At 43.9% G+C, this 26,811-nt stretch overlaps 1 protein-coding gene across 1 annotated transcript in view; it reads right to left on the bottom strand.

Annotated features, from left to right (window-relative positions):
* LOC126249405 (palmitoleoyl-protein carboxylesterase NOTUM) overlaps window positions 1–26,811 on the bottom strand; it is a 240,559-nt gene that overhangs the window by 212,537 nt on the left and 1,211 nt on the right. Inside the window, exon 2 of the mRNA XM_049951059.1 lies at window positions 23,969–24,103. Within this exon, the coding sequence (XP_049807016.1) occupies window positions 23,969–24,103 (135 nt within the window). The remainder of the gene's footprint in view (window positions 1–23,968; window positions 24,104–26,811) is intronic.

The following is a 26,811-nucleotide window of genomic DNA, read 5'->3' as shown; positions in this document are numbered from 1 at the left end:
TGAAGTCAGGGACCGTGTTACGATTTTCCGCAGTGAAACAGTTTCGGAACACTGAATTCAGTATTTCTGCCTTTCTTCGGTCGTCCTCTGTTTCGGTGCCATCGTGGTCAACGAGTGACTGAATAGGGGATTTAGATCCGCTTACCGATTTTACATATGACCAAAACTTTTTAGGGTTCTTGTTTAGATTGTTTGCCAATGTTTTATGTTCGAATTCGTTGAATGCTTCTCTCATTGCTCTCTTTACGCTCTTTTTCGCTTCGTTCAGCTTTTCCTTATCAGCTATGATTCGACTACTCTTAAACCTATGGTGAAGCTTTCTTTGTTTCCGTAGTACCTTTCGTACATGATTGTTATACCACGGTGGATCTTTCCCCTCGCTTTGGACCTTAGTCGGTACGAACTTATCTAAGGCGTACTGGACGATGTTTCTGAATTTTTTCCATTTTTGTTCCACATCCTCTTCCTCAGAAATGAACGTTTGATGGTGGTCACTCAGATATTCTGCGATTTGTGCCCTATCACTCTTGTTAAGCAAATAGATTTTCCTTCCTTTCTTGGCATTTCTTATTACACTTGTAGTCATTGATGCAACCACTGACTTATGATCACTGATACCCTCTTCTACATTCACGGAGTCGAAAAGTTCCGGTCTATTTGTTGCTATGAGGTCTAAAACGTTAGCTTCACGAGTTGGTTCTCTAACTATCTGCTCGAAGTAATTCTCGGACAAGGCAGTCAGGATAATGTCACAAGAGTCTCTGTCCCTGGCTCCAGTTCTGATTGTGTGACTACCCCATTCTATACCTGGTAGATTGAAGTCTCCCCCTATTACAATAGTATGATCACGAAACTTCTTCACGACGTTCTGCAGGTTCTCTCTGAGGCGCTCAACTACTACGGTTGCTGATGCAGGTGGCCTATAGATATATCATATCTGACCCACCTTTGATACTTAACTTAACCCAGATTATTTCACATTCGCATTCGCTAATAACTTCACTGGATATTATTGAATTCTTTACTGCTATAAATACTCCTCCACCATTGGCGTTTATCCTATCCTTGCGGTATATATTCCATTCTGTGTCTAGGATTTCGTTACTGTTCACTTCCGGTTTTAACCAACTTTCCGTTCCTAATACTATATGCGCACTATTTCCTTCAATAAGAGATACTAATTCAGGAACCTTGCCCTGGATACTCCTGCAGTTTACCAATATTACGTTAACTTTTCCTGTTTTTGGTCTCTGAGGACGGACGTTCTTTATCAACGATGATAATGTTCTCTCTGGTAAGCCGTCAGGTATTTTATCGTTTCGCCCAAGGGGGGGTCCCTCTAACCTAAAAAACCCCCGTGTGCACGCCACACGTACTCTGCTACCCTACTAGAATGGGAAGAGTTACCCCAAAACATAATACCATACGACATAAGTGATTGAAAATAAGCAAAGTAGACTAATTTACGTGTCGAAGTATCACTCACTTTCGATACCGTTCGAATAGTGAAAATGGCAGTATTAAGTCTTTGAACAAGATCCTGAACGTGGGCTTTCCACGACAGCTTACTATCTATCTGAACACCTAGGAATTTGAACTGTTCAGTTTCACTAATCATATACCCGTTCTGTGAGATTAAAACGTCAGGTTTTGTTGAATTGTGTGTTAGAAACTATAAAACTGAGTCTTACTGTGATTTAACGTTAGTTTATTTTCTACAAGCCATGAACTGAGATCATGTACTGCACTACTTGAAACCGAGTCAATGTTGCACACAACATCCTTTACTACCAAGCTAGTGTCATCAGCAACCAGAAATATTTTAGAGTTACCCATAATACTCGAGGGCATATCATTTATATAAATAAGGAACAGGAGCGGCCCCAACACTGATCCCTGGGGCACCCCCCACTTGTCAGTACCCCACCCAGATCCCACATCACAGCCGTTATCAACATTGTGTATAATGACCTTTTGCTGCCTGTTGCTAAAGTAAGACGTGAACCAATTGTGAGCTACTCCCCTTATTCCGTAATGGTCCAACTTCTGGAGCAATATTGTGAGATCAACACAGTCAAATGCTTTTGTTAAATCAAAAAATATGCCAACGTACGTAAGTTATTAACATTGTAAAATCACAGGTTAATTTAACCACGAGATAAGCCATTTGCAAATGTCAAATGATGGTAGGCTAATAACCGCTGTAAGCCCCACAACGTTGAATACAAGCATGCAAACGTGCATGCATTGCGTTGTATAGGTGCCGGTTGTCAATTTGTGGGGTGAAGTTCCATGCCTGTTGCGCTTGGTCTGGCACTACAGGGACGGTTTTGTGGAATATCATGGAGTTGTCGTCCGATGGTGTCCCATATGTGATCGATTCGCCACAGATCTGGTGATCGAGCTGGCCAAGTCAACATGTCGACACTCTGCAGAACATACTGGGTTACAACAGCGGTATGTGGGCGAGCGTTATCCTGTTCGAAAACACCTCCTGGAATGCTGTTCATGAATGGCAGCGCAACAGGTAGAATCTCCAGATTGACGTACAGTTTTGTAGTCAGAATCCGCGTGATAACCACAAGAGTGCGGCTGCTGTGATACAAAATTGCACCGCTTACTATAAATCCACGTGTGCGTTTAGGCTGCGAACAGGTTGGTTGCAGGCGCTCACCTGGCCTCCTTCTAACCAACACGCGGCCATCATTGGCACCGAGGCAGAACCAGCTTTCATCAGGAAACACAAAAGACTTCTACCTGTCCTCCACTGAGCTCTCGCTTGACACTACAGAAGTCACAAATAGTGATGGTTTGGGGTAATTGGAATGCACGCTACAGGGCGCCTGGCTCGGAGCTGTCCTTGAAGTAACTGATTTGTAACAGTTGGTTGTGTCACTGTGGTGCCGACTGCTGCTCATATTACTGCTGTAGATGCAGTACGATGCGCCATAGCCATACACCTAACACGATGGTCTTCCCTCTTGGTAGTGACAAGTGACCGTTCGGAGCCCGGTCTTCATGCGAACGTACAATCTCGTGACCACCGCTGCCAGCAATCATGTACAGTGGCTACATTATTTTCGCAATATCGCAGAAGGAGCATCCAACCCCTCGTAGCACTATTACACGACCTTGTTCAAACTCAGTGAGGTGTTGATAATGACTTCTTTGTCGCCTTAATGACATTCTTGACAAATGTCAGTTCACCGCGTCCAACCTCAAAGGTAACTAACGCTTACGATCTTTACAGTGAGTATTTAAAGCAAGCTTGAACTGCATCCTCAAAAAAATGGCTCTGAACACTATGGGACTTAACTGCTGTGGTCATCAGTCCCCTAGAACTTAGAACTACTTAAACCTAACTAACCTAAGGACATCACACACACCCATGCCCGAGGTAGGATTCGAACACCATTTGCAAGATGAAACACTGCATACCTAGTACTTACAGGGTGTAGCTAAATTTCCTTTATAGACTTTGAGGACAGCTTCCTTACAACAAAACAAGAGAAAAACGTCTAGGAAACATAGGGCCTAAAATGTTTACCTATGACCACGTGATCATTTTCGCTACGGTGAAGCACATTTCTTCTATTGTAGAAGTGCTCATAGCTCTTAATGTATGCAATTTAGAACCCCTGTTTACTCGAAATTTTTTCTTGTTTTGGTGTAAGGAACATGTCTTCTAAGCCTCTAAAGGGAATTTAGTTGCACCCTATATTTTACGGAACACCAAATCTATAGTTCTGCGGTTGATAACAGGAGGGAAGATACAGTGTATCAAAAGAAAAGGCTATAGAGGAATATCTCAGTTAGATAACAAATATCAGCGAACAAACTGACCATCGACAGATCAATTACTACATACCGCGGTTCATAGAACAAATATGTGTCGTATGACCGCCAACATCCGTTAATTGATGGATAGAAGAAGAAGAAGAAACAATTTATTGTTATTTTATTTTACTGTATATAAGCACACCGGACAAATAATTAGTCCCCCTAGAGAAATCACTACAAGCATCATTTAATACCGTGTAATTCCGTTCCTGGACTTGATAGCCGTCTGGATTCGGTTACGAAATGAGTTGACAAGGTTGTGCCGGTACGCCGTATATAGTTAAGACACTCGCTGAGGATTTGATTGCGCAGTTCCACCAAATAGTGGGGATGCTGACGTTGGCGTTTTACCAGCTGTTCCAACATGTCGCACAAATTTTCTGTGGTATTCAAGTCAGGTGATTTTGCAGGTCAGTCGCGATGTAATAAGGAGAGGGAGTGTTCAGAAAACCAAGTCACATATTCTTACAGCCCAATGCTGTGCTGTTGACGTCTTCATTTGCCTGTGTGAGCAACAGCCTCTTACGAGGTGACCAACTCCAAATTTTCGTTGCATGCTGTTCCCTTTGAAACGTCCTCTCGCTAACAGATCAGGATAGAGCTTCATTCACTGCTTGCAGCAATTGCTGTCGGGTTTGGAAGCGATTTTGATTTACGAGGTGCATTCAAGTTCTAAGGCCTCCGATTTTTTTTCTCCGGACTGGAAAGAGATAGAAACATGCGCATAGTTTTAAAATAGGCCGCATTCATTGTCAATACGTCCCAGAGATGGCAGCACCGTACGGCAAATGGAATTTTACCGCCAGCGGCGAGAATGAGAACTGTTTTAAATACTTAAAATGGCGACGTTTTCCTTACTTGAACAGCGTGCAATCATTCGTTTTCTGAATTTGCGTGGTGTGAAACCAATTGAAATTCATCTACAGTTGAAGGAGACATTTGGTGATGGAGTTATGGATGTGTCGAAAGTGCGTTCGTGGGTGCGACAGTTTAATGAAGGCAGAACACCGTGTGACAACAAACCGAAACAACCTCGGGCTCGCACAAGCCGGTCTGATGACATGATCGAGAAAGTGGAGAGAATTGTTTTGGGGGATCGCCGAATGACTGTTGAACAGATCGCCTCCACAGTTGGCATTTCTGTGGGTTCTGTGCACACAATCCTGCATGACGACCTGAAAATGCGAAAAGTGTCATCCAGGTGGGTGCCACGAATGCTGACGGACGACCACATGGCTGCCCGTGTGGCATGTTGTCAAGCAACGTTGACGCGCAACGACAGCATGTATGGGACTTTCTTTTCGTCGGTTGTGACAATGGATGAGACGTGGATGCCATTTTTCAATCCAGAAACAAAGCGCCAGTCAGCTCAATGGAAGCACACAGATTCACCGCCACCAAAAAAATTTCGGGTAACCGCCAGTGCTGAAAAAATGATGGTGTCCATGTTCTGGGACAGCGAGGGCGTAATCCTTACCCATTGCGTTCCAAAGGGCACTACAGTAACAGGTGCATCCTACGAAAATGTTTTGAAGAACAAATTCCTTCCTGAACTGCAACAAAAACGTCCGGGAAGGGCTGCGCGTGTGCTGTTTCACCAAGACAACGCACCCGCACATCGAGCTAACATTACGCAACAGTTTCTTCGTGATAACAACTTTGAAGTGATTCCTCATGCTCCCTACTCACCTGACCTGGCTCCTAGTGACTTTTTCCAACAATGAAAGACACTCTCCGTGGCCGCACATTCACCAGCCGTGCTGCTATTGCCTCAGCGATTTTCCAGTGGTCAAAACAGACTCCTAAAGAAGCCTTCGCCGCTGCCATGGAATCATGGCGTCAGCGTTGTGAAAAATGTGTACGTCTGCTGGGCGATTACGTCGAGAAGTAACGCCAGTTTCATCGATTTCGGGTGAGTAGTTAATTAGAAAAAAAATCGTAGGCCTTAGAACTTGAATGCACCTCGTACAAACTGTAAAACGCCTCTCTGGTCACTACCAGTCAGGACTTCTCTCGGATCACTATTCTGAAGTTGTGTTTCGTGGCCACGTGTGTTGCACTACTGCTTGTAGACACGTTGAACAGTCCGCCTCGAGACACCAACAAATCCAGCAACTTCACACACCGTATGGCCATGGGTACGGCCAAACACAACTGCCGCTTTTTTTATTCTGTCACTTCCTTACATTTACTTATGTTTACGTACAATGGCCGCTAGAAACACTGTCTCATGCTCACATAGAGGTAGTTAGCTCGTGGCTGTGAGTATGACTCGATCGCTGCGCCATCTGTGAAGGCTTAACGATTCATATTTGCGTGTGCATTGGGGTGACAAATTTTTTGTCTGGTGAGCTTATTTAATGTTTTTTAACAATTAAGATGGTACCCATCTGTGACACGTTAACAGTGGGGCTGATGGCAAGTTATATTTGGGTGGGAGAAGACAGTCAGTAACAAACAGTGTCACCCCAACCCGCCATTGAGCCGAAACATGGTTCCACACCTGCATGATACTACGCTTTACACACACACATTACTTTCGCCTACACTCACTAAATAAAATCGAGGACGAGGTATCACGTTCTGACCAGCCAATACATTGTGAACACTGCCCAACTCGAGACTGAATGACAGCTGGTGGCTATTCCGGCACATGATGGTGTGAGGAAACTCTAGTTAGAAACAGTCTGAAAAGCTTGTAAGGGTGTGCAGGGTAGACTGTGCTGAAAAATAATTGTTAAGAAAAATGATTCAAATGGCTCTGAGCACTATGGGACTTAACATCTGAGGTCATCAGTCCCATAGACTTAGAACTACTTAAACCTAACTAACCTAAGGACAACACTCACATCCATGCCCGAGGCAGGGTTCGAACCTGCGACCGTAGCGGTCGCGCGGTTCCAGACTGAAGCGCCTAGAACCGCTCGGCCACATCGGCCGGCTGTTAAGAAAAAAACTCAAGCTGGCCGCCAGAGACGTTGTCACCAAACTTGTTCTTCGTTTGGTTTCCTAAAACCGAACAAGAGAGCGATACAGAAACTGGACATGGGACAGCTGTAAGGATCGAACCCGAGCCAAAGACTGAACAGCTTCGTGTGCTTTCATCTATGTTACTAGAGCAACTGACTAATTGTATCTGGCGGACCGCTTGAATTTGCGCGAGCAACGACCTGGTGGCTAACTTCAATTTTTTAACAATTATTTCTTAGCACAACCTATTCTGCAACACCCTTAAAAACTTTTCAGACTGTTTCTGATCACCCTATATAAGCGGAGCAGAGGCGAAACGGGAATCGCTATAGCGACGATAAGGGCTGCAAGTGGGGAAATCCACTGACATACGGAAACGGCGAAGCTGGTCGGCTGTTCGCGTGCTGCTGTCGCGAGAAACTATGGAAAGTGGTTGAAGGTATGTGAAACCACGAGTGGGCGACTACGTGTTGCTCATCCAACGCCTCATCACGCTCCGTGGTCAGAGGTTAACCTGCTCTGTAAAATAAAATAGGCGACGATCTGTGGAAGATCTGAGGACAGGGTACAATGCTGTTGCAGGCACAAGTGTTTTGGAGCGCACTGTTCAGCGATGATTGTTGAACATTTGACTCCGTAGCAGAGGACCCCTACAGTACGGTCAATTACAATTGTAGTGGGCACGGGGTCATAGAGAGTAGATCATGGATCAAAGGGAACGTGTCGCCTGATCAGATGAATCACGTACCTTGTTACATCAGGTCGATGGTCGCGTCCGGATACGCCCTCACCCAGGCGAACAGCTGCTCAAAACGTGTCCCGCGCCACTGACGAAGGTCGATGGCGTCGGTATTATATTATGGGGGACATTCACGTGGACTTCCGTGGAACTTGTGTAACGAATAAAAGGCACCATCACAGCTGTAGAAGGAATGAAGATTATTGCGGTTCCATTGCATCGCTTCATGTCCTCCCCAACAGTGACGGCACCTTCCAGAAGGATAACTGTCCGTGTCACATAGCCAGAATCGGCCTACAACGGTTTAAGGAGCACGATAGTCTTAGCCACCAAATTAGCCTAAACTGAACCCGATGCAACATAACTGGAACGCTAGTGGAAGCCACTTCTGCACCCACAAACCACAGGCCTGTAGGTTACAAGATTTGCGAGAGCTACGTCTAGACACCTGATGCCATATGCCTCTGGAAACCTATCAAAGCCTTGTTGACTCCATGTCACGCAGATTCGCTCCTGTACAGCGTTCCGAAAGTGGACCAACACGCTACTAAGAAGGTGGTTATCATGTTTTTTCTCGTCAGTGTACTGCCGGATGTCGGAAAATACAACCGGCCGCTGTGGGCGAGCGGCTCTAGGCGCTTCAATCTGGAACCGCGCGACCGCTACGGTCGCAGGTTCGAATCCGGCCTCGGGCATGGATGTCTGTGATGTCCTTAGGTTAGTTAAGTTTAATTAGTTCTAAGTCTAGGGGACTGATGACCTCAGATGTTAAGTCCCATAGTGCTTAGAGCCATGTGAACTATTTTTATTTTATTTTATTTTTTATTTTATTTTATTTTATTTATTTATTTATTTTTTTTTTTGAAGATACACAGTTGAGTCACATTAATGAGACCACCGCCTATGTTCGACATCAACGTGCAATAACCATTCACAGACGGCACGTGGCAGAACCAGCAGTGGAGGATATAAAAAAGCGTGTTGGGGAATGTGGAAAACAGGGCAATCGTTGTTATGTGGAAACGGACCGATTCATCAGTTGTCGAAAAGAGTATGCTCATTGGCTATTGGACTAAGGGTGGAAGCATTCCCGAAATGGCTAAGTCTGTAAACTGTTCGAATGCGCCTTCGTTAAAATATACCGTGCACGACAAAATGGCCTATGCAAAACCGGTGCCGTGCCAACTGTATGTGACATGTGTGAACGACGCCTGTGGAGATGTGTACGAGCGAACAGACGTGCAATTTTTGAGCAGCTGACCGCCCAGATCAACCAAGACGTTACCAACCGTGTCTCCTCAAGGACCGTTCACCGAACGTTACTGCATATGAGCGTTCACAGCAGGCACCTCGACATTTATTGAGTGGCGACAGGTGACCCTTACAGATGAAACATGTTTTATGCTCCATAGGACAGATGTCGTTTGTGTTTACAGCGTGAAATGTTTGAAAGCAAACACCCTGCAACAATCGTCGGAAGAGTCCAGGCTGGAGGAGGGAGCCTTATGTCTGGGGAATGTTTTCGTGGCATTCCCTGGCTGATATCTTAGTCTGGAAGGCACAATGGATCAACACAACTATGCGTCTATCCTTGGGGACCACGTCCACCCCTACATGCAGTTTGTTTTTCCTCAGCACAAAGGAAACGACCAACAGGACAACACCGTGTGTCAGACAGCTCGCAGTGTATGTGTGTGGTTTGATGAGCACCAGGATCAGTTTACCAAACTTAACTGGCCTGGCCACTGAACTCCCCGAATTTAAACCCGATCGAGAATCTGTGGGACCATCTCGATCGATCCCTGGATCTTCAGACAGAGAAACCTAGCGCACCTGGCCAAAGCATTGGAGTCGACACGGCTCCGCATCCCCGTCTCCGTCTTCCAGAACCTCACTGACTCTCTTCCTGCACATCTCGCAGCAGTGCGCATTGAAATAGGTGGTCACAGCACTGTGACTGGACAGTGTATTTGTTGCTACACATATTTATTGAGCAATGATTTCGTCATGCTAGCATGTCTGATTTACATTTGAACACTGACACATGTATATATACTGTACATGATCAATGGTATTCAGGCACACTCACGTAATGGGGAATTGACTATTAGATGTCATGAGAGACGGACCTGTCAGCATAAAAAGGGGCAGGGAGTATTGTGTTGTCAGTAGAGACGCAGAAAAAGCAGAATGGGCCCCTCAGGGGAGCTCAGTTACGTCGAACATGGACTATTCACTGCATGTCATCTGAGAAACGACCATCAAGGACATTTTAGCTCTTATAAAGCTTTCCTAGTCGACTGTTGGTGATGTGATTGTGAAGTGGAAACGTGAAGGAGCAATTACAGCTTAGCCAAGACTAGGCAAACCTCATGAACTGACAAACAGAGGCAGTCAAGCATAGCGGAGCCGGACGGGGTGGCCGAGCGGTTCTAGGCGCTACAGTCTGGAACCGCGCGACCGCTACGGTCGCAGGTTCGAATCCTGTCTCGGGAATGGGTGTTTGTGATGTCCTCAGGTTAGTTAGGTTTAAGTAGTTCTAGGTTCTAGGGGACTGATGATCTCAGAAGTTAAGTCCCATAGTGCTCAGAGCAATTTGAACCACAGCGGAGAGTTGTCGTAAAAAATCGCATGAAATCAGCAGAAGGAAGCCCTTGGGAGTTCCACAGTGCTTCCAGCAGTCCAACTAACACAATGAATTTGCGTATAGACTTAAAAGGAATGGGATACTATGTTCTAGCAGCCCCTCATAGGTCATACATTTCTGTAATCAGTGCTAAACGACATTTGATGTGGTGTAAAGAGCGTCGCCAGTGGACAGTGAATGAATGGAAACGAGTGATTTGGAGTCGTGACTCATGCTATACCCTGTGGCCATCCGATGGAAGAGTTTGGGGTATGGGGGTATTACGGTTACGGTGTGGTCCTCTTATTGCGCGTGAGAAAACGCTAAATGTGAAAGCATTATGTGTTACGTCCAGCAGAGGACCCGTTCATAGACGATGACTGTTTCCATCAGCATGACACATCCAGGTACTTGAGCAAAATGCAAGCGGCCGTTGACGCTAAGCGTACACACCACCTCACATTAATTTCCACAAATGGATGACGGATGTCCAGATACTTTTGATCAAATTGTGTATATACTGACAATGTTGCGTCTGAAGAGACTATGTAACCATCACAGATCTGCACAGTAAACTGAATCTTCCCCCAAGGACGAATTCCTTAAATCATTATCTGCGCTTAATGCGTGACAGTAGTTGGAGGCTTTGTTGTATAATGGTTTCTACGAGTAATGACACATAACCATTTATCTTTCACAGGTAACAGTATGCAATAGTCGTGTCATGACTCCAGACATCATTACCGGTCCCCCTGCTGCGCTAATAGTGAGCCGGATTATCTCACAAGCAACACCCTCAGGTATACGCGTGGTGACGCGTCTGACGCCTCTCTAGCAGGCATGTAACCTAGTCCTCAGTTGTTCTCAAAAATAAATATGTTGTTCCCACGACATTCGTCAGACAGTGCAAAAAACTCTCATTTTGATTATATCGGCAGCCTGTGTTGCAAGTGCTCACCCCTACAGTAAAACTCGATACGGCACTGCCGGCGGTTGACCTACCTCTCCAGACGAAGTCGCTGATTCACTGTATATGGTGAACAAACAATTGTTGTCAGTATTATTTAATATGCAGACAAAGAATGTCCCGATAAACTGATAACCACACTGTGATTTGATAGCCTGTAACGAATCTCACATTTTCCCTCAGTATCTCACGGTATGAGTACATACACTACGTGATCAAAAGTATCCAAACAGCCACAAAAACATACGGTTTTCATAATAGGTGCATTGTGCTGCCACCTACTGCCAGGTACTCTACATCAGCGACCTCAGCAGTCATTAGACATCGTGATAGAGGAGAATGGGGCGCTCCGCGAAACTCACGGACTTCGAACGTGGTCAGGTGATTGGGTATCATTTATGTCATACGTCTGTACGCGAGATTTCCACACTCCCAAACATCCCTAAGGCCACTGTTTCCGATGTGGTAGTGGAGTGAAAACGTCAAGGGACACGTAAAGCACAAAAGCGTGCAGGCCGACCTCGTCTGTTGAATGACAGAGACCATCGACAGCTGTAGAGGGTCGTAATGTGTAATAGGCAGACATCTATCCAGACCATCACACAGGAATTCCAAACTGCATCAGGATCCACTGCAAGTACTATGACAGTAAGTTAGGAGGTGAGAAAACTTGGATTTCATGGTCGAGCGGCTACTCATAAGCCACACAATTCGCCGGTAAATGCCAAACGACGCCTGGCTTGGTGTAAGGAGCGTAAACATTGGCCGATTGAACAGCGTAAAAACGTTGTGAGGAGTAACGAATCACGGTGCAGAATGTGGCGACCCGAGGGCAGGGTGTTGATATGGCGAATGCCTGGTGAACATCATCTGCCAGCTTGCGTAGTGCGAACAGTAAAATTCGGAGACGGTGGTGTTATGGTTTGGTCGTGATTTTCATGGAAGGGGCTTGCACCCCTTGTCGTTTTGCGTGGCACTATCACAGCACAGGCCTACATTGATGTTTTAAACATCTTCTTGCTTCCCACAGTTGAAGAGCAATTCGAGGATGGCGATTGCGTCTTTCAACACGATCGAGCACGTGTTCTTAATGCCTGTGGCGGAGTGGTTACACGACGATAATGGACTGGCCTGCACAGAGTCCTGACTTGAATCCTATAGAACACCTTTGGGATGTTTTGGAACACCGACTTCGTGCGAGGCCTCACCGACCGACATCGATACCCCTCCTCAGTGCAGTACTCCGTGAAGAATGGGCTACCATTCCCTAAGAAACTTTCCAGCACCTGATTGAACGTATGTCTGCGAGGGTGGAAGCTGTCATCAAGGCTAAGGGTAGGCCAACACCATACTGAATTCCAGCATTACCGTTGGAGGGCGCCACGAACTTGTAAGTCATTTTCAGCCAGGTGTCCAATTACTTTTGATCACATAATGTACAGTATTCCCCCCATGAACCATAGACATTGCCGTTGGTGGGGAGGCTTGCGTGCCTCAGCGATACAGATAGCCGTACCGTAGGTGCAACCACAACGGAGGGGTGTCTGTTGAGAGGCCAGACAAACGTATGGTTCCTGAAGAGGGGCAGCAGCCTTTTCAGTAGTTGCAGGGACAACAGTCTGTATGATTGACTGATCTGGCCTTGTAACATTAACCAAAACAGCCTTGCTGTGCTGGTACTGCGAACGGCTGAAAGCAAGGGGAAACTACGGCCGTAATTTTTCCCGAGGGCATGCAGCTTTACTGTATGGTTAAATGATGATGGCGTCCTCTTGGGTAAAATATTCCGGAGGTAAAATAGTCCCCCATTCGGATCTCCGGGCGGGGACTACTCAGGAGGACGTCGTTATCAGGAGAAAGAAAACTGGCGTTCTACGGATCGGAGCGTGGAATGTCAGAGCCCTTAATCGGGCAGGTAGGTTAGAAAATTTAAAAAGGGAAATGGATAGGTTAAAGTTAGATATAGTGGGAATTAGTGAAGTTCGGTGGCAGGAGGAACAAGACTTTTGGTCAGGTGAATACAGGGTTAAAAATACAAAATCAAATAGGGGTAATGCAGGAGTAGGTTTAATAATGAATAAAAAAAATAGGAGTTCGGGTAAGCTACTACAAACAACATAGTGAACGCATTATTGTGGCCAAGATAGACCGAAGCCCACGCCTACAACAGTAGTACAAGTCTATAGGCCAACTAGCTCTGCAGATGACGAAGAAATTGAAGAAATGTATGATGAGAATAAAGAAATTATTCAGATAGTGAAGGGAGACGAAAATGTAATAGTCAAGGGTGACTGGAATTCGATAGTAGGAAAAGGAAGAGAAGGAAACGTAGTAGGTGAATATGGATTGGGGGTAAGAAACGAAAGAGGAAGCCGCCTGGTAGAATTTTGCACAGAGCACAACTTAATCATAGCTAACACTTGGTTCAAGAATCATAAAAGGAGGTTGTATACATGGGAGAAGCCTGGAGATACTGACAGGTTTCAGATAGATTATATAATGGTAAGACAGAGATTTAGGAACCGGGTTTTAAATTGTAAGACATTTCCAGGGGCAGATGCGGACTCTGACCACAATCTATTGGTTATGAACTGTAGATTAAAACTGAAGAAACTGCAAAAAGGTGAGAATTTGAGGAGATGGGACCTGGATAAACTGACAGAACCAGAGGTTGTAGAGAGTTTCAGGAAGAGCATCAAGGAATAATTGACAAGAATGGCGGAAAGAAATACAGTAGAAGAAGAATGGATAGCTTTGAGGGATGAAGTGGTGAAGGCAGCAGAGGATCAAGTAGGTAAAAAGCCGAGGGCTAGTATAAATCCTTGGGTGACAAGAAATACTGAATTTAATTGATGAAAGGAGAAAATATAAAAATGCAGTAAATGAAGCAGGCAAAAAGGAATACAAACGTCTCAATAATGAGATCGACAGGAAGTGCAAAATGGCTAAGTAGGCATGGCTAGAGGACAAATGTAAGGATGTAGAGGCTTGTCTCACTAGGGGTAAGATAGATACTGCCTACAGGAAAATTAAAGAGACCTTTGGAGAAAAGAGAACCACTCGTATCAATATCAAGGGCTCAGATGGAAACCCAGTTCCAAGCAAATAAGGGAAAGCAATAAGGTAGAAGGAGTATATAGAGGGACTATACAAGGGCGATGTTCTTGAGGACAATATTATGGAAATGGAAGAGGATGTAGATGAAGATGAAATAGGAGATACGATACTGCGTGAAGAATTTGATAGAGCACTGAAAGACCTAAGTCGGAACAAGGCCCCGGAAGTAGACAACATTCCATTAGAACTACTGACAGCCTTGGGAGAGCCAGCCCTGACAAAACTCTACCATCTGGTGAGCAAGATGTATGAGATAGGCGAAATACCCTCAGACTTCAAGAAGAATATAATAATTCCAATCCCAAAGAAAGCAGGAGTTGACAGATGTGAAAATTACCGAACTATCAATTTAATAAGTCACGGCTGCAGAATACTAACGCGAATTCTGTACAGACGAATGGAAAAACTGGTAGAAGCCGACCTCGGGGAAGATCAGTTTGGATTCCGTAGAAATATGGGAACACGTGAGGCAATACTGACCCTACGACTTATCTTAGAAGCTAGATTAAGAAAAGGCAAACCTACGTTTCTAGCATTTGTAGACTTGGAGAAAGCTTTTGACAATGTTGACTGGAATAATCTCTTTCAAATTCTGAAGGTGGCAAGGGTACAATACAGGGAGCGAAAGACTATTTACAATTTGTACAGAAACCAGATGGCAGTTATAAGAGTCGAGAGACATGAAAGGGAAGCAGTGGTTGGGAAGGGAGTGAGACAGGGTTGTAGCCTCTCCCCGATGTTATTCAATCTGTATATTGAGCAAGCAGTGAAGGAAACAAAAGAAAAACTCGGAGTAGGTATTAAAATCCATGGAGAAGAAATAAAAACTTTGAGGTTCGCCGATGACATTGTAATTCTGTCAGAGACAGCAAAGGACTTGGAAGAGCAGTTGAACGGAGTGGAAAGTGTCTTGAAGGGAGGACATAAGATGAACATCAACAAAAGCAAAACGAGGATAATGGAATGTAGTCGAATTAAGTCGGGCGATGCTGAGGGAATTAGATTAGGAAATGAGACACTTAAAGTAGTAAAGGAGTTTTGCTATTTGGGGAGCAAAGTAACTGATGATGGTCGAAGTAGAGAGGATATAAAATGTAGACTGGCAATAGCAAGGAAAGCGTTTCTGAAGAAAAGAGCATAATGGAAGAAACCTGCAGATTCATCTCGATATGCTGGTTTATGACAGAGTGCACTCTCATGCTGATGCAGTCACCGTCCCTGAACTGTTCCTCTACTGTTTTACAATGCTGTAAAGTATGTTCACGTTGTTCTGCATTTAGCGTTTTATAAGCCCAATAAGGGGACCACACGCTGACCATGAAAAACAATCCCATAACCCAAACCCTTCAATCGGATTGCCACAGAGTATAAAACGATTCACTACTCCAAGTCATCCACTGTCCGGTGATGTCGCTGTTTGCACCATCTGAAGAATCGCTTAGCAGTGAGTACTGAAATACGTGGCTTTTGATGAGCTGCTCTACCAATGTAGCCCAATCGTTTTAACCCCCTACACTTATTCGTTGTGCTAGCTGGGATCCTTGTAGCACTTTGGAACCCGCTAGTGATTTCTTCCGCTGATTTCCTGTGATTTTTTTACGACTGCCCTGTGCTGTGCTCGACGGTTTTTGTCTGTCTGTACATGATGTCAGGGCTTGATTTGGCAGTGGTTGTTCCTTCGCGTTTCCAATTTCACAATCACAGCACCATCAGTCGCTATGGGCAGCTTTAGACGGGCTGAAATGTCCGTGATGGATTTGTTCCTCAGGTGACATGAAATGACCAGTCCACGCTGGAAATCACTGAGCTCTCCTGAACGACGTATTGTCCTGTCACACACAATGCTCCCTGCCTCCTTTTTTAGTGGCGGGCTCGCCGCTCGTGACATCTAGTGGTCAATTCAGCATTACATAGGAGTGTCCTTACACTGTTGGTCAGATACTTTATCTAATGGCGTGCAGAGTCACATTTCCAACATAAAACAGTCACAGGCCTTGATTTATGACAGAAGGTAGATGGTTCCAGATGTCCTCGTACAATTCATACAGTTCTCGTTTCTTATAAGGAAGTACTTTGACATATTTATTTTATTTATTTATTTATTGTTCCGTGGGACCAAATTAAGGAGAAGTCTCCATGATGATGGAACGAGTCAATACATGAAATTATAACACGATTGTAGAAACAGATAAAATGAAATATAAGAAACATATTCAGGCGACAAGTCGTAAGATTAAATAAAAAAAATCAACAATGTAACACTGGAATTTGCTTAATTTTTTAGCTCTTCCTGGAGTTCCTCAACAGAATAGAAGGAGTGAGCCATGAGGAAACTCTTCAGTTTAGACTTAAAAGAGTTTGGGCTACTGCTAAGATTTTTGAGTTCTTGTTGTAGCTTATTGAAAATGGATGCGAAATACTGCACTCCTTTCTGTACAAGAGTCAAGGAAGTGCATTCCACATGCAGATTTGATTTCTGCCTAGCAGTAACTGAGTGAAAGTTGCTAACTCTTGGGAATAAGCTAATATTGCTAACAACAAACGACATTAAAGAAAATATATACTGTGAGGGCAATATCAGTATTCCCAGACTATTGAATAGGGGTCAACAAGAGGTCCTTGAACTTACACCACATATAGCTCGAACAGCCCGTTTTTGCGCCAAAAATACTTTTGAATTAGAAGAATTACCCCAAAAGATAATATCATACGACATAAGCGTATGAAAATATGCGAAGTAGACTACTTTTCGTGTTGAACTGTCACTATATATACGAGGTAGCTCTCTATGAGATTCAAGATTTGTTTTTTAGAGTTAATATTCGTTAAATATAAACCAAGAAAATCAATGGAGGTTAAAACATGCTCTTCAGCCCACCGTAGAATAATATTAGCCTCACGACACGGAAAAATTAGAATAATATTAGCCTCACGACTCGGAAAAATTCTTTTCGAAAATATATCTGGAAGATTTCAACTGTGCAGGGATGCAAGCGGGCACTAGCAATATTGGATAACTTACCAAAGTCCTTCTTTAACCATCATAGATGCTAAAAATGTCCAGGGAGCGTACGCCGTGGAATGTCTCTATCACTGCCTGCCTAAATGCCTGAATACATTTCTTTGTACATCTATCGACTCGCCCGGGTACCCGGGTGTGTTAACGCGACCGCTTCCGGGAAGGGTAGATGTGCCAGCCCCTGATCCAATCCGTCCGGCGGATTAACGACGAGGGGTTGGCGTGCTGGTCACCCTTGATGTGGTTTTTAGTCAGTTTCGCACATCCCATTAGATGAATACCATACTGGTTCCCATGTTCCACCTCAGACACACGCTACGAAAACATTTAGAACACTTTCTTACACTTGCACACTGAATTTATTCTATACACAGACAGACTGGCTACACTCCTTCTGCCCTTGTGTGTGAATATGGGACTAGTTACCGTTGCTGTCTGTATCCATAAGCATTTACTCAACATCAGAATTCGTCGAGTAGCTGTTTTCCTGGAAAACGCACATCATCGGAAGTAAAGCGACCTTAAAAAACGTGATATTTCTGAGTAGGAAAATAGTTTCCTATTTTCATGATTCAGTTACGATGCTCCTTTGCTGCACCGATTTCAGACAAGACTTGTGATGTTGTTTGATCAACAATGAGAGATATATGAGTCGTCTGTTGTCGATCTCTGCTTCTAACAAAGGTTAGTTAATTAGTTAGTTACATGTTCAGTAGATCATACTGACGGTAAACGCTATGGTGTGGAACGCTTCAACAGAAAAAAGAACACATATTAAAAAAAGAAAGAACTAAAATATATTTAACTGGCTACATGCTGTTCATTTATAGGTTCTTCTGTGTGTGTGACTAAGGTTCTTCTGTGTGTGTGACTAATTATTTCTTTCTATTTAATAGTATCTCTGTGATATAAAGAGGAGTTGTAGAAAGAAATATATTTAAACTTCATGTGAAAACACTTCTCCTGTCGCACATTTTATTTTCATGGTTAAACGAGTGTGTTTTGTGGTTTGAAACCCTTGTGCCATCCCTAATATTTTCTGCGGTATCAACATGACTTCAAGCTCCCTCCTGGTCTGCTTTATAGTGGAAACAACTTTTTTTTTTAATTCATTGACTTTCGGGTCGTGCCCATACAGACATCTCAACAGCAAAATGTCAGTTATGACAGTACGAACGAAAGGACAACACAATTCACAGTCCCCAAGCGGAGAAAATCTCCAACACGGCTGGGAATCGAACCGAGGCCCCTTTGGTTAGCAATCCGCCACGCTGCACACGCAAGTACAGAGGCGGACGGGGAATCAACCTCCCAACGCGACGTATGAGGATAAAGGGTGAGTTCCCAATGTCCTGTCGTCTCCTGCTGATTAACTGTCATATAAAAAAAAATCGGATAGATGATAATGACGCCAGAAAACGAACGATGAATAAAGTGCATACGTACAGGCTGAGCATCGTGGGTGTAGATATCAGTATTAATATTGTCAACGTGATACGTGTGTCTTTCCAACGTTGACGACGAGAACAGCCTGTTTTTACACTGCCAGGGCGACTCTAGCTCAAACTATGGTTACAAATAATACTTTTAATAGTGCTGCTACGCGCAATACCATTTCAGTCCAAGAAAACTTTTAAATGCCGCCTATATGGATGCTTAAGTCTAGGCCAGTGATCGTCAAACACGACAACAACGTCTTGTTTATCCCTCGCAACTGCCATTGTCAGTCAAGAATACATTGTCTGCCTCATAGTGTACGTTATGGTTTTCGTATGAATACCAGACATCTGCTAACGTGGACAGTTTGATTTTCGTATTGATACGAAGCTGTTTTTCTTCTAATGATGATGTATTGAAGTAAAAAATAAGAAAAAAACTTGTCACTTTCACTCGGAATAGGAAACTGATTACTTCTTTACCCAAGTAAAGAACAAATGTGTGTGTTTAAGAAGGAAGCAAAGGATCGCAGGAAATGGAGACGCAAAGGACCTGCCAACATAGAGGAAAACTGATGATGAAGTGTGCGTTTACTGTGCTTTGCCAGTGGATCAGTTGGGAAGAAACGGTACGTCGAACGTCACATGAAACCCGTGCACTCAGGGATTGATTTAAGGAAACAAAAGGTAGGGTAGCTAAAATCCAATCTTAATGCTTGACACTCAACCATTAGGCAAAAATAAAGCAGCAAATAAAAATCGCTGTCTTTAAATTCTGAAAATATTAGGCCTCTTGTTCCTAAAGAAAAATATACAATTTTGCTCAAATTGGTCTCAAAGTGAAGGCAATGTTCGACTCTACGTATCTGTGTGAGGTTTCTTTCTCCAGTATGAATATGTATAGAAACAGACTGATTGTTTAATACTTGGACAATTGTACCAGTATCTGAGTGGCAGCCACTACCTACTCTCCCATCATTGAAACACTTGTTTATGACAAAAATAGAGTACCACCCTTCTCATTAAAGTTTCTTTCTTATGTGCAATTCAGTTTCAATTCCTTTTTCTTATATGCAGTTAAATTACAATTGAGATCATATTTATCAGAAATGTAAGTTTATAGGCAATAAAAATGTATAATTTAAAAAAAAAAAATTTTAGTTCTGTCCTAGTTTCATTTAGTATCTCACAGTAGGATTTAAAAACGGTACAGTAGCTCAGAATTTTCATGGGCTTGGTGACCACTGGTCCAGGCGAGCAAATCCGTGAATATAGTTAGTTAAAAGTAGACTACTGTGAATATATGAACCACTATAACTTACGTTTTTATTTTGTTAACTTGACCCCTATGAGTAGTGTTGCATTTTTGCCTTGTTAAAATGTTTGATGATATGAAGTATGGTAAATATTCCTGTCTCTGTTTTAACTGGTCACGCACAGCTGGGTCACTAAAATCGGGTAGTATCTCTGTTTGATAAAAATGCAGAAAACGAATCAACAATCGTTCAGGGTGAAGTGCTCGATGTAATGGGATATACAGGGTGAGTCACCTAACGTTACCGCTGGATATATTTCGTAAACAACATCAAATACTGACAAATCGATTCCACAGACCGAACGTGAGGAGAGGGGCTAGTGTAATTGGTTAATACAAACCATAAAAAAATGCACGGAAGTATGTTTTTTAACACAAACCTACGTTTTTTTAAATGGAACCCCGTTAGTTTTGTTAGCACATCTGAACATATAAACAAATACGTAATCAGTGCCGTTTGTTGCATTGTAAAATGTTAATTACATCCGGAGATATTGTAACCTAAAGTTGACGCTTGAGTACCACTTCTCCGCTGTTCGATCGTGTGTATCGGAGAGCACCGAATTACGCAGGGATCCAAAAGGAACGGTGATGGACCTTAGGTACAGAAGAGACTGGAACAGCACATTACGTCCACATGCTAACACCTTTTTATTGGTCTTTTTAACTGACGCACATGTACATTACCATGAGGGGTGAGGTAAATGTACACACGTGGTTTCCGTTTTCAATTACGAAGTGGAATAGAGTGTGTCCCACTGGAAACACGTCGACGTATGTGGTATCAGCATGATGGTGCACCTGCACATTCCGCAATTAACACTAGGCTGACCCTTGACAGGATGTTCGACGGGCGTTTCATAGGACGTGGAGGACGCATAAATTGGCCAGCCCGTTCTCCTGATCTTACACCTCTCGACTTCTTTCGGTGGGGTACGTTAAAGGAGAATGTGTACCGTGATGTGCCTACAACCCCAGAGAATATGAAACAACGTATTGTGGCAGCCCGCGGCGACATTACACCAGATGTACTGCGGCGTGTACGACATTCATTACGCCAGAGATTGCAATTGTGTGCAGCAAATGATGGCCAACACATTGAACATCTATTGGCCTGACATGTCGGGACACACTCTATTCCACTCCGTAATTGAAAACGGAAACCACGAGTGTACGTGTACCTCACCCCTCATGGTAATGTACATGTGCGTCAGTGAAAAAGGCCAATAAAAAGGTGTTAGCATGTGGACATAATGTGCTGTTCCAGTCTCTTCTATACCTAAGGTCCATCACCGTTCCTTTGGATCCCTACGAAATTCGGTGCTCTCCGATACACACGGTCGAACAGCGGAGGAGTGGTACACAAGCGTCAACTTTAAGTTACAATATCTCCGGATGTAATTAACATTTTACAATGCAACAAACGGCACTGATTACGTATTTGTTTATATGTTCAGATGTGCTAATAAAACTAACGTGGTTCCATTTAAAAAAACGTAGGTTTGTGTTAAAAAACGTACTTCCGTGCATTTTTTTATGGTTTGTATTAACCAATTACACCAGCCCCTCTCCTCACGTTCGGTCTGTGGAATCGATCGTCAGTATTTGATGTGGTTTACGAAATACATCCAGCGGTAATGTTAGGTGACTAGCCCTGTATACTGTATATATAGACGGTGAGTCAGGAGGAAAGGTACATGCTTTGACGGGTGATACTACTGGTGATCCTGAACAAACTACTTCTAATAAACATGTGCCCTTTTCTTAACCGTCTTCGGGTAAACCAATGGAAACAGAGAAGAACGGGAGAGGCGCAGGTGACGGTAAATTAGGACACTTTAATGTTATGGCTTGTTTAACTGTGTACGTTTCCTCACAGAAGATGTTCAAACGGTCCACCGTCAACATCAATGCAAGTTGCTGCTCTTGTAGACAGGTGTTATGTCGCCGATCGGAGCTCAGTTTTGCATTCCTTTGCCTGGGCACAAGCATGTAAAATACGAGCGAGAAGTTCCTCTCTTGTGCCCACTCTGCACTTGTAGACGTCGCTATTCAGCCACCCCCACAAACAGTAATCGAATGGGGTAAGATCGGGTGACCTCGGTGGCCAATCAATGACTCCACGGCGACCGATCCGACGACCAGGATACATTGTGTTGAGATACTGTGTCACTGGCCGTACGGAATGTGTAGGAGCTCCGTCATGCTGAAAGTACATGCGAGCTCGTGTTGCCAAAGTGATATCCTCCATGTATTGCGGTAACACAAAATGGCTTCAGATGGCTCTGAGCACTATGGGACTTAACATCTATGGTCATCAGTCGCCTAGAACTTAGAACTACTTAAACCTAACTAACCTAAGGACAGCACACAACACCCAGTCATCACGAGGCAGAGAAAATCCCTGACCCCGCCGGGAATCGAACCCGGGAACCCGGGCGCGGGAAGCGAGAACGCTACCGCACGACCACGAGCTGCGGACGCGGTAACACATTTTGAAGAAATTCAAGATAGCGTGTCCCAGTAAGACGGTTATCTAAAAGAACTGGACCGATGAGTTGCTCATCAATAATACCGTACCACACGCTGACTGAGAAACGTCGTTGAAAATTCGTTTCCACAGGAGCGTGCACATTTTCATTTGCCCATACATGAGAGTTGCGCGTGTTGTTGATTCCGTTGCGGGTAAATGTTGACTGATCAGTGAACAGAATACGTGGAATTAATCGCTCATTGGCAATGATCCGTTGACAGAATTCTTGCCGGGCGGCAGCATCTCCTTCATGCAGATGTAAGTTCTGCCGATGAAAGGGATACAGACCGTGCTCGTGTACTGTGCGTATCACTCGTGTTTGTGGAATACCAAGTTGGGGCCGACCAGGATGGCCGAGCGGTTCTAGGCGCTTCAGTCTGGAACCGCGTGACCGCTACGGTCACAGGTTCGAATCCTGCCTCGGGCATGGATGTGAGTGATGTCCTTAGGTTAGTTAGGTTTAAGTAGTTATAAGCTATAGGGGACTGATGACCCCAGAAGTTAAGTCCCATAGTGCTCAGAGCCATTTGAATCATTTGAACCAAGTTGGGCAGCAATTCTTCGAATGCTGCTAGTAGGGTTGCGTTCCACTACTTGAAGAATGTTCTCAACTTCATTAAGAGGTTGTTGCACGAGACGTTCAGGGACAACATTTACGCTGGGAAGCGTACCACGCTCACGCAATGTGTGAAACACCCTGCTAAACATCCTGCTATCTGGCACTCTGCGATTCGGAAATCGTTGTTGGTATTATCGCACAGCATCTCTGGAATTCCCATTGGACAAACCATAGACAAACACCATGCCCGCGTACTCTGCATGTGTGAAGATCCGTGGCATTTTCACTGCTCAAAACTGAATTCGTTGTTCACGTAACAACACTATAGTACCGTGCACTACGACGAACACTGTCGGGCTGGGACTTGAGGTAAGCAACTGCACCATGCGCAAGTGAACTGCGTACTGCCACGGTTAGTAAAGACAACGCGACACGTTTCCCGTCCCTAGCTGTTTTCATTGGTTTACCAGGAAACGATTAAGAAAAGGGCATATGTTTATTAGTAGGTTTTTGTTCAGAATCACCACTAGTATCACCCCTCAAAGCATTTACCTTTCCTCCTGACTCACTATGGGTGTCTGTGGGTGATGTGGCATTTTTTTCTGTTACTGTAGACACACTGAAATCTCTAAAATTAAAAGTGTAGCAGCAACCTTAGGCGGAGATTTGATATTGTTAACTGAATTCTTGTAGTAGGAATAATAATTTAGATGATTGATCGAACAACGAGTTTGACCTTTCCGCTGATAAGAGGCTGCAAAATGATAATTCGTTGAATACCAAAAATCAGCAACAGCAATCAAACGAACTGCAGTTAATGTGGCGCTTATAGTAAGAGAGGAGTTACCTTCAGTAATCTCTGAACGGCGTGGATATGAGGGTGGCTGTAGAATGGAACGAAGTTAGACGTGACTGTGACGCTGTTCGTCGCTCCAGAAGCTTCGTCGGCGTTGCAGCCTGCGGCGACGAGCAGGATGGAGAGCTGCAAAAGGAAGTCGCGCAAGACATTAGTGACCTAGTAACGGAAATCTGGAGGTGCATATTGACGCTGTATCGCGAAGGTTTCTTTTATCTTACATGACTCAAATATCGTACATGTAAGGGCAGCAATTTCGTTTCAGATGTCTCGATTACGAAAAGACATTATGAGGACTCAGTTCTTTATAAGACAAAGTATTAAGTAAAAATATTACCAAAACTGGAATGCTCAAACATTCTTTATCACTATCGCCAGAATTTATTGTGACGGCATTCTGTTTTTAAGTGCGCTGTTTATTTTGGCGGACTTCAAATTCAATTATGTAAATCTACTTCGTATACAGGATGTTACAAAATGGTACGGCCAAACTTTCAGGAATCATTCCTCACACACAAAGAAAGAAAATATGTTATGTGGACATGTGTCCGGAAACGCTACCTTTCCATGTTAGAGCTCATTTTATTACTTCTCTTCAAATCACATTAATCATGGAATGGAAACACACAGCAACAGAACGTACCAGCGTGACTTCACACACTTTGTTACAGGAAATGTTCAAAATGTCCTCCGTTAGCGAGGATACATGCATCCACCCTCCGTCGCATGGAATCCTTGATGCGATGATGCAGCCCTGTAGAATGGCGTATTGTATCACAGCCGTCCACAATACGAGCACGAAGAGTCTCTACATTTGGTACCGGGGTTGCGTAGACAAGAGCTTTCAAATGCCCCCATAAATGAAAGTCAAGAGAGTTGAGGTGAGGAGAGCGTGGAGGCCATGGAATTGGTCCGCCTCTACCAATCCATCGGTCACCGAATCTGTTGTTGAGAAGCGTACGAACACTTCGGCTGAAATGTGCAGGAGCTCCATCGTGCATGAACCACATGTTGTGTCGTACTTGTAAAGGCACATGTTCTAGCAGCACAGGTAGAGTATCCCGTATGAAATCATGATAACGTGCTCCATTGAGCGTAGGTGGGAGAACATGGGGCCCAATCAAGACATCAGCAACAATGGTTGCCCAAACTTTCACAGAATATCTGTGTTGATGACGTGATTGCACAATTGCGTGCGGACTCTCGTTAGCCCACACATGTTGATTGTGAAAATTTACAATTTGATCACGTTGGAATGAAGCCTCATCCGTAAAAGAGAACATTTGCACTGAAATGAGGACTGAGACATTGTCGGATGAACCATTCGCAGAAGTGTACCCGTGGAGGCCAATCAGCTGCTGATAGTGCCTGCACACGCTGTACATGGTACGGAAACAACTGGTTCTCCCGTAGCACTCTCCATACAGTGACGTGGTCAACGTTACCTTGTACAGCAGCAACTTCTCTGACGCTGACATTTGGGTTATCGTCAACTGCATCAAGAATTGCCTCGTCCATTGCAGGTGTCCTCGTCGTTCTAGGTGTTCCCCAGTCGCGAGTCAGAAGCTGGAATGTTCCGTGCTCCCTAAGACGCCGATCAATTGCTTCGAACGTCTTCCTGTCGGGACACCTTCGTTCTGGAAATCTGTCTCGATACAAACGTACCGCGCCAAGGCTATTGCCCCGTGCTAATCCATACATCAAACGGGCATCTGCCAACTCCGCATTTGTAAACATTGCACTGACTGCAAAACCACGTTCGTGATGAACACTAACCTGTTGATGCTACGTACTGATGTGCTTGATACTAGTACTGTAGAGCAATGAGTCGCATGTCAACATTACCTTCCTTCAATTGGGCCAACTGGCGGTGAATCGAGGAAGTACAGTACATACTGACGAAACTAAAATGAGCTCTAACACGGAAATTAAGCGTTTCCGGACACATGTCCACATAACATCTTTTCTTTATTTGTGTGTGAGGAATGTTTCCTGAAAGTTTGGCCGTACCTTTTTGTAACACCCTGTATACAACCGAGAGGAGTTTCTGGGCTCTGGAACAAAGTCGGAGCTGGACATTTTATTTAAGTACAACACAACAGTGTGACTTAGTTAAGAAATACTATATGATAAAAGATTATATCCCATTATAAGGAAAAAGAAAGTTACATCATTTTAACATTGTTTACAGAATTGTAGTGAATATAGTCTGCAATGGATTACAATGAGGAAGTCAGTAGAAAGCTATTTCATTAACTCTTAAATTGCCCAATCTTTCTCACAAGAAATGTAATAGACTGTCACAAGTTGTTGAAAACACATGTACCCATGCATCTGACTGCTTTGTAAATCAACAATAGAATTCTGAAGGATTTGTGAGAGATTTTTAGTTCTGGTGTCAGAATGACTTTTTGCGGTAACAAATTCCTGTCCAAATACTAGATTTAGTAATTAGTCAACACAAAGTAATCAGTTGTTTAGCAGTGACAAAATAAGTCACTGGTGGTGCTGAGAACTATATGTAGGTATTTTTATATAGACCATTATACTTGCTTTTCATTAAACGTCCTTATTTAGTATTATTTTATGATTACCACGACGACACAACGCTACAAATTCGTCACAGATATGGCAAGACGCAAATGGGAATATATTTAAACTTGCCGGTGGCTCTTCTGTATGAGCCCATATCATAACCATCTCACGACAAAATTTGTTTTATTTGGAGCTTCGGCGTGAGCATGTAAATGTTGAGACGAGATGTGCTTTCTACTTGTGTGTCCACTGAATTCGCTAATTTCAGTTATACAGGGTTTTATCCTTAATGTTTCCAC

Source organism: Schistocerca nitens, chromosome 3 (assembly GCF_023898315.1).
Source record: "Schistocerca nitens isolate TAMUIC-IGC-003100 chromosome 3, iqSchNite1.1, whole genome shotgun sequence".
In the NCBI taxonomy this organism is placed as follows: domain Eukaryota; kingdom Metazoa; phylum Arthropoda; class Insecta; order Orthoptera; family Acrididae; genus Schistocerca; species Schistocerca nitens.
Note: the sequence above shows the minus strand (reverse complement) of the source record. Positions and strands in the feature narration are given on the sequence as shown.